The sequence below is a fragment of the Salvia miltiorrhiza genome, chromosome 5, assembly GCF_028751815.1.
Source record: "Salvia miltiorrhiza cultivar Shanhuang (shh) chromosome 5, IMPLAD_Smil_shh, whole genome shotgun sequence".
Lineage (NCBI taxonomy): Eukaryota > Viridiplantae > Streptophyta > Magnoliopsida > Lamiales > Lamiaceae > Salvia > Salvia miltiorrhiza.
In genome coordinates this window covers 7,591,094-7,607,635 of record NC_080391.1, presented here as the reverse complement: position 1 = coordinate 7,607,635, position 16,542 = coordinate 7,591,094, and the positions used below count along the sequence as shown (strand labels likewise).

The 16,542-nt window shown below is 34.6% G+C and overlaps 2 protein-coding genes across 2 annotated transcripts; both read left to right on the top strand.

Moving 5' to 3' along the window:
- The first annotated feature begins 1,972 nt into the window (after positions 1–1,972).
- Positions 1,973–6,318, top strand: LOC130985658 (alpha-farnesene synthase-like). Its single transcript, XM_057908732.1, has 7 exons — positions 1,973–2,159; positions 2,292–2,562; positions 2,647–2,947; positions 5,014–5,232; positions 5,323–5,464; positions 5,538–5,783; positions 5,853–6,318. The coding sequence occupies exons 1-7, from the start codon at positions 2,055–2,057 to the stop codon at positions 6,150–6,152; spliced, it is 1,584 nt and encodes a 527-aa protein (XP_057764715.1). The 5' UTR covers positions 1,973–2,054; the 3' UTR covers positions 6,153–6,318.
- Positions 6,319–9,877: 3,559 nt separating this feature from the next.
- Positions 9,878–16,096, top strand: LOC130985657 (uncharacterized). Its single transcript, XM_057908731.1, has 6 exons — positions 9,878–10,584; positions 11,025–12,087; positions 12,185–12,339; positions 13,979–14,015; positions 15,058–15,119; positions 15,220–16,096. Exons 1-6 carry the CDS (start codon positions 10,496–10,498, stop codon positions 15,701–15,703), a joined length of 1,890 nt encoding a protein of 629 aa, XP_057764714.1. The 5' UTR covers positions 9,878–10,495; the 3' UTR covers positions 15,704–16,096.
- The last annotated feature ends 446 nt before the right edge of the window (positions 16,097–16,542 follow it).

Genomic DNA, 16,542 nt, shown 5'->3' with positions numbered 1-16,542 from the left:
TCTTGTTGGATGAATGCAGATCTTAGGTTCGAATCCTGAAAGGAGCAATTTTTTTTTAGTGTATTAATTTTAACAGCGAATGCATTAATTTTTACAGTGGATGCATTTGATTTGATGGTTCTCACAAATAATGTAGTTCTCTCTAGAACCACACCCTATATATATATATATATATATATATATATATATATTAAGTTCAGATATTAGCCCATATATATATAGAAACAAATATTCAAATGTAAAGGGACATTCAATCAGTCGTTCAAAAAAAATTCTCCCCCCGTCCCATTACTTTTGGGTATGGAGATTAAAGAGTGTGTAATTAATAAATAAAGTGTAATTAGTGGAGATTATTTTAGTTAAAATAGTTAAATAATTAGTATACTTTAAAATAATGCTTAAACAATTACTCCCTCCATCCACCAATTCATGCATACTTTCCTTTTTGGTCCGTCCACCAATTCATGTCCTACCCAATTTTAGTAAGTATTTATACATTTTTTAATTAGTGGGTCCATTTCTCCACTCAACTAATAAATAATACATTTTGTGGGTCATTTTCTCCACTCAATTAATAAACAATACACTTTGTTGGTTCCTTGCTCCACTCAACTAATAAATAATACATTTTTCTTAAAACCCGTGTTTTCTCCCCTAGGTCATGAATTAGTGGATAGAGGGAGTACTAATTACACACTTTATCTGTTAATTACACACTCCTTAATCTTCGCGTCAAAAAATAATGGGACATTACTAATACGATAGCGTCTAAGAGAATATAAAATACAAGAAATTTCTTTCTTCTTCTACAAATTTTACAATTTCTAATAAATTATTGGTTCGATTTAGACCAGATTCTTCGGAGAAAGAAAAAAGTTGAATCTCAATAATGTTTTTTCGATGAAGATAAAAGCAAGATAATAAATTACTATTCCCTCTGTCCCATTTGTATTGGTCCCTTGCCATTTTGGACTGTCCCAATTGTATTGGCCCTTTTCTTAAAATAGCAAAAATAAGGACTCTTAAGTGGGCAAAAGTAAAACACTCTACCTACTTAACTCATAAATAAAGGCTTTCTTAATCTTCGTGTCCAAAAGTAAGGGGCCAATACAAATGGGACGGATGAAGTATAATTTATGCATGTCAGTTTAAATACTAAAATATAGTTGATGGATAATAAATGTATTTTTTATATTTAGCAATAAATTCATGAATTATGTCTAACATTAATATATATATTTTGCGTACTTGCTCATTTTTTGATTAAACTTAATATGAAAGATTAAAAAAAAAATCGTGCCATTTTTTTATGTTATATAAAAAACACAACGTTTTAATTATCGGTTGAAATGCTATGTAATAAAATTTTGGCATCCACGTAGGATTGTCATAATTTTAATTCAAGCAAATTCCAAAATGTTAAAAATTCATGTATTAAATAACTAATTAAAAGATATTTTTAATTAAAAATTAAAATTTGGGTATACTTCATGTATTACACAATTAACACTTTAATTACACCAATGTTTTTCAAAACGTAAATTGTGGCATTGTTATGCAAAGATTTGTTAAATTGAATCAATTTTAATATTACAAAAAATTATAATTGGAAGGACAAACAAATTAAATAACTTAAATACATCATCATGTATTACATTTGTTTCTCACTCAAAACTCGACCAGTTCCTTTCTTATTAAATTAAGGATATAAAAAATCGTGGTTTTAACAAAAAATGGCTAGCTAGGAAAACATTTTATCGCGGAAGTACATAAAAAATTGTGGCTATAAATATGGCTAGCTAGGACATGGTATAAACAATGTTTTGACTAAATTGATAAATCGTTCTATGATAAGTTGCGAGTCTTGTGACTACGTACGTGCTAGATTCTCCGCCAGTAGTTCAATATTAATTTGATCTTTCGCTATCGACAGTCGAAGTTATGCAAAATATCTCCTATCACTATATTACTATATATATATGTACATATCCGAGGAATCTACATATACATCTTGCGGTCCAAAGTAGAATTAATTAATTAAGGTAGTGATCCAGATGAATATAGGATCTGCAGCTGCGACTCTTCCCAGGCGGACAGCCAATTACAAGCCCAACATATGGAATTACGACCACTTACATTCGCTTACTACTAAATACCATGTCAGTCAACATTACTCCTTCCTATTTATATGTTCTTTTTTCCTTGACTAGTTTTTGTTAATAATAAATTAATTTTTTCGTTGTCTAGGTTTTGTTAATGATAAATTAATTATATATGATTCAAATGATCAGGAAGAGTTGGAGGAGCACTTACGTGAAGCTGAGACACTGAAAGACCAAGTTTGCAGCGAGTTTGGTGTGTTGAAAGATCCATTGCAGAAGCTGGAGCTCATAGATTGGATTGATAAACTGGCTCTTTCCCATTACTTTGAGGAAGAAATCAGCAAGTCTGTAAAGGAGATGGCGTACGCGCATAGTACTAGTTTGAGCATGGATGCTCATCTATACTCTGCTGCATTGTATTTCAGGATTCTAAGGCAGCATGGCTATCATGTTTCACAAGGTACATATTCATCCTAACTCATGGTGATGCTGCCCAACTTCTTCTACTCAATTAATTAACCGTGTACGAAAAAACTACGTACAGATGGAATTCTTGAGCTATTAGATGGAGAGGAGAAGCTAGTTGCGCAATGGGACGATGAGAAAGCCAGGGCTGAAATATTTGAAGCATCCCATCTGGGCGTGGAGGGTGAATGTACGTTTGATCAGAAATTAAACGACGACGTTGGGAAAAACAAGTATTCGTGTCATCGAAATGTGAGGTGGTTTAACGTAAGAAGGTACATGCATGAAATTAATAACAAGTCGGTGATTCATCGCTTGGCAGGACTCAGCTTTAACACCATTCAAGTTCAGCACCAGAATGATCTCAAGGACATTTTAAGGTGAATTTTCAGTAGTAACTTTCACCAATATGTGCATCGCCCGGTCAAATAAACTAGCTCTATATGGGTATTATATAATACAAAACTTTCTTAGAATAATCAAGTGATTAATTATATGATTATATCCATTGCCAGTGATGTGAAAAAGTGTTTTTTTGGGCACAACTTAGATAACCTCTTTGCTCGATCGAACTGAACATTTTCTTTTTGTGGACTATATTTTGCTCATGGGCTAGGTCCACGTGGAAATGACGACCTTATTTGATATATATATATATATATATATATATATATATATATATATATATATATATATATAATACTTTGTCCCATAACAAGTGAACTCTACCAATTTTTACATTTTTAGCTTTTAATCATCTCTACCTAAATTTTATTCCTCTCATAAAATAAAAGTGGGCTCCACACCACTTTTTTATTTTTTTATTCTTTAATCATACCTACCTAAATTCTCGTGCGCAATAATAAAAATAAAAATAGACACTTTTTATTGGACATAGAGAGTATGTGTTATATGGGTATAAAAGCCATAGTTTTAATTTATAATTAACTCATATATAGGGTCAAAAAATTAACTTCCACATGAGACTTTTAAGAGCAGTTGCAACAGGGCTCAACTAAAAGGCTCGATCCGCCTCTCAGTGAGCCCCCAAGCTCAATGGGAGGCGCGATGATAAGAGTTGGGCGCGAAGAATTTACATGGGGCGCCGCGTGCATAGCACGCGTCCATTTAATTTTATTTTTTAGATCACTTAAAAATATGGTTTTAATTTTAATTTTAATTAAATGTAACTTCTGTTTTTATAATTCATTGCACATTGTAGAGAATCCTACACTCTTCGATATGAGACTCAATACAAAATTAAAATAATGTAGCTTCTCTTTTTATTGTGCACTGCACATTGTAGAGAAGTTTACACTCTTCGATATGAGATTCTATACAAAATCAAATTAATGTAGCTTCTCTTTTTATAGTGCAAAGCACATTATAGAGAAGTCTACACTTTTCGATGTGAGATTCAAAGTGTATGTTTCCAAATAGTTTTAATTTTAATTTTTAATATCTATTTTTTTATTTTAATAATTGTAATTTTTGAATTTAAATTTAATAAAATTTTCAATTTTAAAATTTTATAGTATTCAGAATTTAATTATGGAATTAAAAACTATATAGACCTCATTGTAGAGGAGCTCCCAAGAGGACCCTCCGTTATACATGCTCTACGTGGTAGGACAATGGCAAAAATGTCAACAACAAAAGTTCTTGTTGACTAAAATAGTACAATTAGGGATGGCAACGGGCCGGATCTGGACCGGGTTTGGCCAATACCAGATCCAGATCCGTTTTCATATATCAGATCCAGATCCGTGGATCTGAAAATTTTGGATCCAGATCCAGATTCGTCAGATCCGCGGGTCCACGGGTCTAGATCCATGGATCTACTATTTTTAAATTAAATTTAAAAAAATTCACAAAATCAACAACATCTAATTTCCATCATGAAAAATATAACACAAAATACTTTTATCTAATTACTTTTAGTTTTTATTCTTTTGAATATAATTTATTTATTATTTTTAATTTAGTTAATATTATTAGTAAACTAAATATAAAATATAAAAAATATATATAAAATAAAACGGATCCACGAGTCGGATCTGGGCCGGATCCGGATCTAAAATTTCAAGATCCAGATCCAGATCCGTTTTCAAAACTGAGATCCAGATCCAGATCCGCCGGATCCAAAAAATTGAGGTCCAGATCCGTAACACGGATCTGGACCGGGTCCAAGATCCATTGCCATCCCTAAGTACAATGGTTGAAATCTCGTGTCACTCCCTCCTATGAAGTTTTTCATGGACGGAGAGAGTATTATTTTAAAATTGATGTTAATTCGATTGATAATATTTATTTATTTATATTATTTTATTATTTTAAAATTAATCGTTAATTTGATTATTATTTTTTTGAAATCAATTGTTAATTGGCTTGAAAGAATAGGATTATTTGTGTGTGCGTATACTAGCTAACAATTCTATTTACGCAGATGGTGGAGGAATCTGGGGTTGTTAGAAGTTCTAACCTTCTCAAGGGATCGAGTGGTTGAAAGTTTTTTGTGGGCGGTGGGCGTTGCTTACGAACCTCAGCATGGAAGCCTCAGAAAATGGCTCACAAAAGCCATCTTGTTGGTATTAATAATTGATGATGTCTATGACATTTATGGCTCCATGGATGAACTAGAGCAATTCACTACTGCAGTTGAAAGGTAAGTTAATTTTAACTACGTACTTAAATAATCCTCCAACCTGCGAATTTCACAAAACTTTACTGTGCCATTAATTATATGCATGAATAGGTGGGACCCGAGTGAAATTGAACAGCTTCCTGAAGCAATAAAGAGATGCTTTTGGATGCTGTATGATACTGCAAATGACATCGATCGTGAAATCCAAAAAGAAAAGGGCTGGACCTCAGTTTTACCTCATTTGAAGAAAGTGGTGTGTAGATGAAATCATATCGTATAAATTTGCAGTCATACTGATAGACCTAATTTAATTTGCTGGTATATAGTGGATAGGATTTTGCAAGGCATTGCTTGTGGAAGCAAAGTGGTACTGGATGGGCGAATCTCCATCTCTTGTGAAATATCTGGAGAACGGGTGGATATCATCGTCCGGCCCTGTGCTCTCTCTTCATGTACTGCTCGGCGTCGGCCGCGGCATGGATGAAGCCGTGGCGGCTTTCGATACCAACCAAGATATCATCCACCACGCCTCCCTCATTATTCGCCTTTGCAATGATCAAGGAACTTCTAAAGTAATTTTCTTAATTTCCCCTTTTAATTTGGATCTATATATCTATAGCGATCTCAATGATGCGATGCAGGCGGAAGTGGAGCGAGGCGATTCACCGTCTTCAATCTTATGCCACATGAGAGAGGCAAATGTGAGAGAGGAAGAAGCTCGCGCCCATATTGGAAAGCTCATATCGGATTCATGGATGAGAATGAATGGGGCGTTGATGAGGTGTCCTCGTCCCCAGCAGAGCATGATGAGATATATAGTCAACACTGCAAGGGTTGCTAATTTCATTTATCAAAATGGAGATGGATTTGGGGTTCAAGATCGAGACACCAAGAACCAAGTCTTATCCTGCTTGATTAAGCCACTGCACCTCTCTCAATAATCACTTCTCAATTATACGAGAAATTTCACATTAGATTAAATCGTTGAATCTTCGTTCTATCTTTGCCTGAAAGTATTTATGAATATAGATGCATGAATTGATCATTAATGTATGATTTCGGACATTAAAATAAATAAATGCTTTATTAACAAAACCCCAAATTTTCCTTCTCCTTTCTCACCTGGTCCAATAATTTTGGAAGCCCATTTCAATCGTTATTAAGTAATTGATGTGGATGATTTTTTTTAAATATTAATTTTCATTTTTGCTTATATTTTCATTAAATTTAATATTTATATTTATTTATTTAACATATAGTTTAATTTTGATGCTTGTCGTGCATCAAACGAGCATACTAATTATTATTGAAACAACAAGTAGCGATCATATAATAAACCATCTAATTATATGTGAGGAGAGCAGATAAAATTGGTCCGGCTAGACGGGCCGGCCCGGGTTACCTGAATTTAACTGTATTAGGCTAGGAAAATACAAGCCCGAAAAAAAAATTTATTGATTAGGTTTCCAGCTAAATATTTGAGGATTTTGAGCTAAAAAGTCCGCCCAGTATTTATTAATAATAATATAATATACATTATTTTATTTTAATTATATAACATATATAGTGGCTTTACAGTACAATGATTAAGATCTATCTTGTAACTAGAAAATTCTAAGTTCAAAACCTTTTTAACAATAAGTTTTATTTTTATTAATTTGACTATTTATTTTGGGATGATTCTATTCATAGCCCCCATTTTACTCTTTATAGTCCCCTATTTAATTAATAATTATAAACAATTAAAATTTTACTAATTTACCCTATACTATAGCCCCAACTTAAATTAATTTATCATCGCTAACAATTTGTTCTCTGTTTCGAGCGCTGCTGCGCTGTGGTGATGTTCTGAATCTGATCCGCTTAATGGTGGACATCCCGCCGGCGAAAGGGGGAGCCTGGACCAGGGGTGAGCTGGTGATCGGACAGGCGAGGCGAACCGGTTCTGTTGGATCCGCCGCTCCACTGGCGGGCGTAGACCGGACTCTCGGTCCTCTTCCAATTCATTACAAATTTGGATTAGGTGTATATGTTTGTATGTATATGTGCATGTTTTGTGGGGGCAGCTAAATGTGGGATATTGAATTTCTGTTGACGATGGCAAAGGTGAGGAGGAATCGAGATCTGGAGAAATTGGGTGGAAATTTGATGTGCCCACTTCAATTGATTGTCAAATATCAAAATTTATATGCATTAAAGTGTACCATCTTGATTGTCAATTAGATTTTTTTACTTTTCAAAGAATTTTTTTGGCTATTTTTTTTTTACTCTCCCCACCACCCCAAATCACCGATCACTGCGGCGGAGACGGAGAGAGAAGATGAAGTACAATCCGCGCATCTCGTCCTTCCGGCGCAAGAGCCATAAGGCTCACTTCACGGCGCCTTCGAGCGTCCGCCGTGTCATCATGAGCATGCCGCTCTCCGGTGACCTCTGTGCTTGATAACCAGGCCAAGCTGCTGGCGGAAGATCAAAAAACATGGCCGGAGAGAAAATTGTTGAACAAATCAAAGAATTCAAGCGATAATAAATTGAAATGGATGATAAATTAATTTAATTTGGAGCTGAGCATAGGGTAAATTAGTAAAATTTTAATTATTTATAAATATTAACTAAATAGGAGGCTATAAAGAGTAAAATGAGGGTTGTGAATAGAATCACCCTTTATTTTGTTATTGTCTGATAGTCTGGGCCAGCTCGTAAATCCAAAAGCCAGATGGACCAGCCCGTCCCGGCCCACTCATTTTGATAGTTCTAATGATGAAGTGAGAACTATTATTCTTGCAACATAAAATATAGGGGTTATTGCCAGAAAATACATATAATTTGTCAATTTTTTGGTTTATAACATGACCTTGTAATTTGATTAAAAAATACATCAATTTTCAATTTAATCGCAATTATAACATGACTTTATAGTCTGACCATAAAATACATCAAGTTTCAATTTATTCTCAATTATAACATGACCTTGTAATTAATTTAGTATAATAATATCAAAGTTTAATATTAAATATTTTTAATTTTCTTTTCATCTCACAATATACTATATATATACATATATATTTGATAAATATACATCTATACGTAAATAATATATAATATTATTTACTTTTTAACATAATTTCTATTATATATGTACCTAAATTATTTATTGGTCCTAATATTTTATAATTTCATAATTTAAATAAATAAATACTTATTATATATGTAATATATTAATAGAATTTTAAAATCAAATATATATATATATATATATATGTATGTATTTTGAATATATATATATAATGAAATAATTATTATAAAATAATTAATCATCTAACTTAATTTTTATAAAAATTAATCAATCAATTAACAATATTTTATACATAACAATTTAATATGAATACAATAAATATTAATACATCTATGATGAAAAATAATCTAAATAAGGTCATGTTATAATTGAGAATAAATTGAAACTTGGTGTATTTTCTGGTCAGACTATAAAGTCAACTTATAATTACGATTAAATTAAAAATTGATGTATTTTCTGGTCAAATTATAAGACCATGTTATAAACCAGAAAATTGACAAACTATATGTATTTTTCGACAATAACCCTTAAAATATATAGTAAAGTTTTATCTATTTTTCAATATTTTCTTAGGCTGTGTTTGCTTTTTATCCCTCTAAATAGAGGGATAACAAAAATTTGTGCCTTTAAATGTTTGTTTTCTTATCCCACATTTTACACAAACACTATTTTTTCTTCCTTATTTTCACTTCAAGGAGGGATAATATTATCATACAAAAAATGGAGGGATAATATTATCCCTCCTTGAAGTGAAAATAAGGAAGGAAAAATGGTGTTTGTGTAATGATGAGGAGTAATATGTACAGAGCAGAGAACTAACCCTTACCAGAGGAACGGACTTCGCCAGAAGAACGGATGTCGTCAGAGAAACGATCCTCACCAGAGAAATGACCTCCGTCAAAGAAGTCATACCCAACGGAGGAATGGCTCTCGCCAGAATAATGGCCCTTGCCAGAGCAATAGCCTTCGCCAGAGAGATCATCAAAAGAGCAGAGGAATCGCCCGTCTAGGGGCAGATTTACTATTATGCCCTCGACCGCGCGGGAAGCATGCTTTGCAGGCGAAATTACTATTTTACCCCTATCATGTACTCTATAAATACTCATGCACACGCACTCTGTAATTTACGCTATCTCTACTTTTCAATACTATTGCATTCTGTTCTCGTGCTCTCAGCAATTTAGCAATTCTCTCTCACTTTTCCGATCAACCACTAGGTATAATTCACAATTCAACAACAATTCACCGATAAAATGATTATCCGTTCATTTATGTTTTACCATGTAAAATATGGGATAAAAAAACAAACATTTAAAGGCACAAATTTTTGTTATCCTTCCGTTTAGAGGGATAAAAAGCAAACACACCCTTATAGTACAAATTAATAATTTTCTTAATGGGATATAATAATACTGATCTGCTTCCCGAAGATAAGCAATATGTTGAAACCATTGTTGAAACGTCTCAAAATGTAATTTACTTTTTTTGTTTTCCTTCAAAAGAGAAAATATGAAGGGTGGGGTAGTATAATTAATTGGAGCAGGAATTGGAATTTTGTTTATTATTAGTTGGGACAGACAAATGCGGGGTTGAATCCTAGATTTTCCAATTTTACACAAAGGAGGATCGCTAGAATAATGGCACCCTTAATTTTAGTACTAATATTTATTTAATGATGAAAGTAATTGTTAGCGAACGAAAAGGAAAATTAGAAATGAGATTTTGAGCAACTACCCAGGGAAATCGAGAACGCGTGGTCGCGTGTGCAGTGGTCAGTGAAACCAGTAAAGTACAACACGGGAAAACGGAGGAGGGAATAGAAAAGGAACCCTCGCTAAAAGTACAACTCTCTGAAGCGGCGCTACGACATTTATGATTTAGCCGTGAGTGCAACGCTAAGCGAAAGTTTCCAAACCCTTCACCCCAATCCCTAATCTCTTCTCCCTCCAACCTTCTTCTGCAGTTGATTCAATAAATTTGCTATCTGTTGATTCCGTGACAGATATATCTGTCCCCGGATTTTTCCTTCTTGTCTTTAAAAATAAAAAATAAAAAAAATATACGATTCGATTTGTAGAGATTCATTCATTCAATATCGAAGAAGGGGGAGAAGGGCTTTTCTTTTTTATTTAATATTATATTATATATATCTAGGTATAATACAAACCCATTTATTCGATATTTTTGGAGAGCGAAAGTGAAGGGAAAATGTCGAAGAAGAAGGCAACGATGACGCTGAAGGATTTTCATGGCGGCTCTATTCCTTCCGATCTCCCTCTTCCCTCTGCACCTGGCGTGTGAGTCTGGTTTTGCGTTAATTTATTTGCATTTTGGTCGTTTTCCACAATTTATTTTGGAATGCGTTTTGCTATATCTTTGTCTTCTAACCCATCTCAAGTAGCCGTTTATGATTACTTTTCTATTCGGTTGATCCTTTTGCAATAGACCTTATGGTATGTGTGCCATTATTATATTTGATGAAGAGAGTCTTTAAGTTTCTTGTAAACAGTCTTAAACTAGGCTTTGGATTTGATCTCACTATTTGGTATGCTGGTTTCTCTTTTCTAAAACGTTGAAATGCCGAAACCCTGATAGTGGTTTAGCTTGACTAAATCGTGTGAAGTATGATGGTATATAAGGTTGAGCCTTTTCTAAGAAATTACCTTATTGTAGAAATTATAGAGTAAACTAGCACTTGGACCTCTAGTCAATTATCTTATACATAACATTTTGACAGAACTGTGAGGCCCGTTGATCGTGGTGGATTTGATAGGCAGATGTCATGGGGTAACTCAGCAGGAAGGTCTGAACATCGGTTGCGGCCAGCATCTGCTGGCTCAGCTAGGACCCTTGATGAAAAATCTCCATTTCTAAGTCATAGTTCCCACATAGGCCTCAATTTTGATGAGGATGAGCGGAAGCCTTTGGATGGAGTTTCAGGCCCTCGCCGAACAGTTGCAGATGAAAGCTTTCGTGCTCAACCTAGTCGCATGGCCGAGCATAAGACAGATAATACTACGCCTGGTGCTAGAGTTGGTAGTAGTCCTTCAATTCCTGTGTCTCAGCTATCAACTGGTTCCACTGGTGGCTCTTATGCAGGGAGGGTTGTTGAAGTGCAAAATTCAAAGTTCAACAATCAAACTTTAAGTGGTAGTCGCAGTTATGGGTCAAGTTATCCAGTTGTTGGTGGAAATGCTGGGCAAGCAGTGGCTGGATCACATCCAAATGCATGGGGGATAAGGAAGGAGGCTTCTAGTATGAAAGAGCCTGCATCTGCTGCATGGTCAGCTCCAGATGCCGAGACAAAGTTAGCCCATGCCAGTGCTCTTGAGAAGGTCTCATCTGGTCGGTGGAGCTCAAAACAACAAATTAATCCTCGAAAAGATGCTGCAGTCCATGGACTTCATGAAACCGACGGGAAGTTTGAGTATAATTCTAGCAATGCATACATTAGGAAAACCTATAATAGGTTAGATGTAGCTGCTGACTCTGACTATCAAGACATTGGCTTGGTAATGCATGCTGAAAGAAGTCTAACTTTCGGAGATGGGATTCACAGTGGTGTAAAGGAGGTGCCGCAAGCTTATGAGAGGACTAAATCTGCCATACGTATGGATTCATATGAGAAAAACGCTGCTGCTACTGCTAATGGTTTCCTGTCTGTTCAGTCCTCTTTGAAACCTGTTGGGGCTGAGTTTCAGTCAACGTTATCTTCAGAATCATCAGAAAGACCAAAGCTCAAATTACTTCCAAGATCAAAACCGTTGGAGAATATAGAATCACCAAGTGAGCACAAGCAGGTAAATTTGTGAAACAGGCTGTAAATCTTATTTAAATATTTTATATTTTATATTTTAGCTTCAGCATTGCAGTTCCCTTTTTCATTTTTGAGTTCAGAGATATGAGCAGACTAGTGATAATCTCCATATGGAGGATATCCATGAAGTTAAAAATGCTATTGTTGGCGATAGAGCTCCAGAGCGCCCAAAACTGAATTTGAAGCCACGATCACAAACCCATGAGCAACTTGAAGGAAACACAGAAGTCAAAAGGTTCACAGTTCGTATTTTCTTTTCGTTTAGAATTTTTATTAATATGTTATATACATTTATTTTTCCTTGTCAAATCTTCTATTTGATTGTCAGATGTCTCCCAAGATGAGTTACTCTTAATCAATATATTCCTAGTAACCTGTGCTGCTAAATAGAGAGATTAATGGAATGTATGGAGGGGTGTGAAGAAATATATACTTTATAAGAATTTTATACTCCCTCCGTCCCACTTTGATAGTTCACATTGCCTCTGCGCACATATTAAGAAAATATAATTAATGTTTTTGGAAAATGTAATTTTTATATAATTGTTCTATTTTGCCCCCATTGCCTTTTCGCACATATTAAGAAAATAAAATTAATGTTTTTGGAAAATATAATTTATATATAACTGTTCTATTTGGTCATTATTTATTGTTCCACATATTATCTTCACAAACATTAAATAAGGTTATTTTAGTACAAGACAATTTTAATGCAATTTAAATTTAGAAAGTGGACTATATCTTGTGACATCCCAAAAAGGAATAGGGGACTATCAAAGTGGACAGAGGGAGTAATATAATTTAGTTAGTGTGCTGATATTGCTGGGCTGTACTTTTTGAAATTGTTGCTGGCATAGATAATCTAGTATCCTTAAGCATAATTGACATATGAAATATGCACGAGGTGCGAGGTTGATTGTGTAATTCTTTAGTTTGACTAAAAATCCCCATTTACAGGCTCAATAGGAAGCATATTGTTCTGGCTATGGCCACAAGTGTGTTTCGCTTGTGGTGGGTGTCATTTCTGTCCCTTTATATAGGTTGTGGGTGGCAGATTAAATTCAGGATTATGACCTATAATTTTTTTTGAAATAGTACCTATTGACATAAAAGGGAGTGAGGTGGGCAATTTTAGTTGAAATAAATTTGTTTATCCACATTTTTCCCCCTTAATAGTATTTGCAGCCTGATTGGTGGCTTGATATCAGGTTTATTTGTATATTTTTATTGCCAGCTACCCCCTTTCATTTATTCAACAATGAAATCATACAAACTGATGGAGGGTTAAAAAGCAAAGAAATGTGTCTAGTTATATATATAAATTGACAGTGTTGAGGTGTATTGAATCTGGTGGCTTTAGTCATTGGAAAAGAGAAATTAATGTGCTTAAACAAAAATACTTGGATGATGATGTTGCACTGAGTCACATCATGAGCATGGAGCATCTTTATCTGATTTTCTTATACTCTTCAAATTCTATAATATAATCTTCATGATTATAAGAGAATTAGATGCAGCAATTCTAGATACTATTGCCATTTGGGATGGCCCAAATTGAGTTGTAGCTTTTTCTTGAGGATCCTTGTTTATTTGAAAGCTTGTTAGATATTTTATTTGGATGAGCTGGGTTAAACTAGCCAGAAAATGTATGGTTTCCTTGAAGCCTTTGTTTTAACATTGCTTGTCGTTTACCCATTTAACACAAGTAGTTAGGTTTAACTGAATTGGGTTTTTGACCTGATTTTGCAATGGAATAAAATGGTTAAACTGGCTGCACTTATTTTGTTCTACCACAACTTTACTATATGTCTGTGTTTCTATTTAAACTGGTATACCTTCTCTGACTTATAATCTGCATTGTTTTGTTACTCTAGAGGGACTGTTTTTGGGGAAGCTCGCCCACGGGAATTGGTGAGTTCACTTGTGTCTTATTTCTGAGAGCTTATTTATTCCTGTAGCCGAAAGTGACTAATTGGCTCGTCTTTGAATGTTGTTTTGCATCTCTAAGTACTTGAGGATTGATAGTTCATTTATTTGGAAAAAGGGTCAAATACATCCATCACATTTCCCTCTTTGATAGTTCTTTTTGGTACAAATAGACCTAATTGTTTCTGTCAATATACAAAGGAACCCTTTGTAAATTATGAGCACTATTTGTTTTTCTTTTACCAATCCTTCCCTAAAACTTCAGGTATGCACATTAATTTTAGGTTCGTCTACTTTTATTTGTTTATCGATATTGTTTTGTAAAAATAAAGTTCTTGTACATTAAATTCAACTAAAATAAATATATCTGGTTGTATTTTGAAAAGAGAACTGAAAAAAGTATTTGAACCATTCAAAAATTTCTTAACATTGTAGCCTTTTTATCCCTTTCCTTCTGTTGGATGGAAAATTGTAATTATTCATTTTGGCGAGGGATGGAGTATATACCTATGTTCGAATCCATTTAATTCTGAATCATAAATTGATTTAGGCTTTTTTTTTTTGGTCGAGTAATTGAATCATAAGTGTGTCGAGCTATATGTTTGATAAGAAAAAATTCAAGATTGGGAAATTTCGACCCTGTCACATGCAATTGGAACATAGGACTATTTATAAAATAAAAAATCTCAATACTTCAAACTCAAGACCATCAGAAAACAAAGGATCTGGATACTTTTAGTTTATAATTTCAATGCACAGGGTGTATTTGACCATTTTCTCTCTTTCTTTTTGGGATAAATGAACAACTAACTATGTAAATTTAAAGATCGCGCTCCGGTGGTCTCGAACCTAAGACCTTTGGCCTTAGGTATTAAACACTCTATTGTCATGCAGTCTATTACTTTAATTAGTATTGCTCCTCCATAAATGTGTTGCTTTCATGAGTTATGTCTCATCAAATCTGTTCTAATTGTTTCGAAGCTACTATTGCCTTTTCTTTTGCTAAGAAATGTTGGCATGGTGGCAGGTTCTTAAGGCACGTGGGGTTGAAGATGACTTAAACAACTATGAGGGTCAACCTGTGTTGAGGTATTTTGGATCTTGTACTTGTATGCAGCTTCGGACGTACTTGATATTCAGGCAATTATGAATGTAACTCATATTTTATTTGCATTTCTTACACTTATAGGGTGAAGGAAGTTTCTCCAAAGAGTGACACGTTCACGCATGGATCTTCTGCACGCTACAGTGAAAAATCTGAAGGTATTCCTACTGATCAAAGGATGGGTAAATACTCTAACAGGCGAGAAAACCAGCTGGATGTTGAGAGAAGCGATTCACATAGGAGGAACAGGCAAAACGAAATTTGGAGAAATAATAAGGATGCTGAGAAGCACCGCAATCAGCAACCGAAACAGCTACAGGATAGGGCTCCATCTCCAGAGACGTGGCGAAAACCAATTGAGCATGGCAAGCCAGCACCGACTGATGCCCCCATACGATATGGGAAAGCAGCATCTGCAGTTGAGCTGGCCCAGGCCTTTTCAAAATCAGTATCAGATCCAACTGCTGCTGATCGACTCTCTGGCCCTAGAGGCATCCCTGGTCGCAACCAGATGCCTTTTTCCAGACTTACGGGCCCAACACCGAGGCCTCAGATCAATGGTTACTGAAGTCGAGGCGAAGAGGTTGTGGGAGGAAGCCTGTGAAGCTTTACATTGTGCGAGGCGCTTTTCTGTCAGCATAATTTGGAAGAATTAATGAAATCTGGAGCTGTGCAACATGGAGCCAGATGCTTGCGCTTATAAGAAGACCAAAGGACGTGAACCGAATTGTTTTTATGTTGTGCCCATCATAAATTACTATGCTTAGGGGAGTAAACTAAGTTGTTCATGGAATAATTATTAACTGAACAACACATGGTCAACCAACGTGTGCTGATTTATCATTCAGCTACTTTCCAACTTCTGTGCCAACTACTAATCATGGAGTTGAACATGTTTGTGTTAATGTTTTTGGTTATTCAGCAGTTCAAGAGAAGCCCACACCCTGCCATTTTTACGTTTTATCTTGATTTCAGTTTCATTGCAAATGCCTTATTATTATTATAGAAATATGCATTTTTTAATTTTTTATTATATCTATAATATTTCCATGAACTTTAAATTTAAAAGATAATTTAGTAATTCAATATATAGTGTACACACACACACACATATGGGGGGGTTAAGATCAATGGAGAATTCTATATTATTAATTATGAATAAGTCAATAACTTTATCGAATAAATCAAGAGACTGCATGAATATATATTTATTCATAAAAACGCTACCGTCAAAATTTGAATCCCAGACGGCCTTCAGTAAATTTATTCTGTTTAATAAAAGTGTTGGCGTATTAAGTAAATTTATTGACTTATTCAGATTAGGGATGGCAATCTACCCGCGGGTAGCGGATATCCGCGAAAACCCGAACCCATTAGGGTGGGTTTGGATACCATTTGATATCCACG

Bases quoted from the DNA above. Each gene is read 5' to 3' on its own strand.
- LOC130985657 (XM_057908731.1), top strand. From the start codon at position 10,496: ATGTCGAAGAAGAAGGCAACGATGACGCTGAAGGATTTTCATGGCGGC. The intron at 12,340-13,978 runs GTTCACAGTTCG...TTGTTACTCTAG, and splicing joins GGAAACACAGAAGTCAAAAG to AGGGACTGTTTTTGGGGAAG. The intron at 15,120-15,219 runs GTATTTTGGATC...TTACACTTATAG, and splicing joins GAGGGTCAACCTGTGTTGAG to GGTGAAGGAAGTTTCTCCAA.
- LOC130985658 (XM_057908732.1), top strand. From the start codon at position 2,055: ATGAATATAGGATCTGCAGCTGCGACTCTTCCCAGGCGGACAGCCAAT. The intron at 2,160-2,291 runs GTCAGTCAACAT...TCAAATGATCAG, and splicing joins CGCTTACTACTAAATACCAT to GAAGAGTTGGAGGAGCACTT. The intron at 5,465-5,537 runs GTGTGTAGATGA...GCTGGTATATAG, and splicing joins TACCTCATTTGAAGAAAGTG to TGGATAGGATTTTGCAAGGC.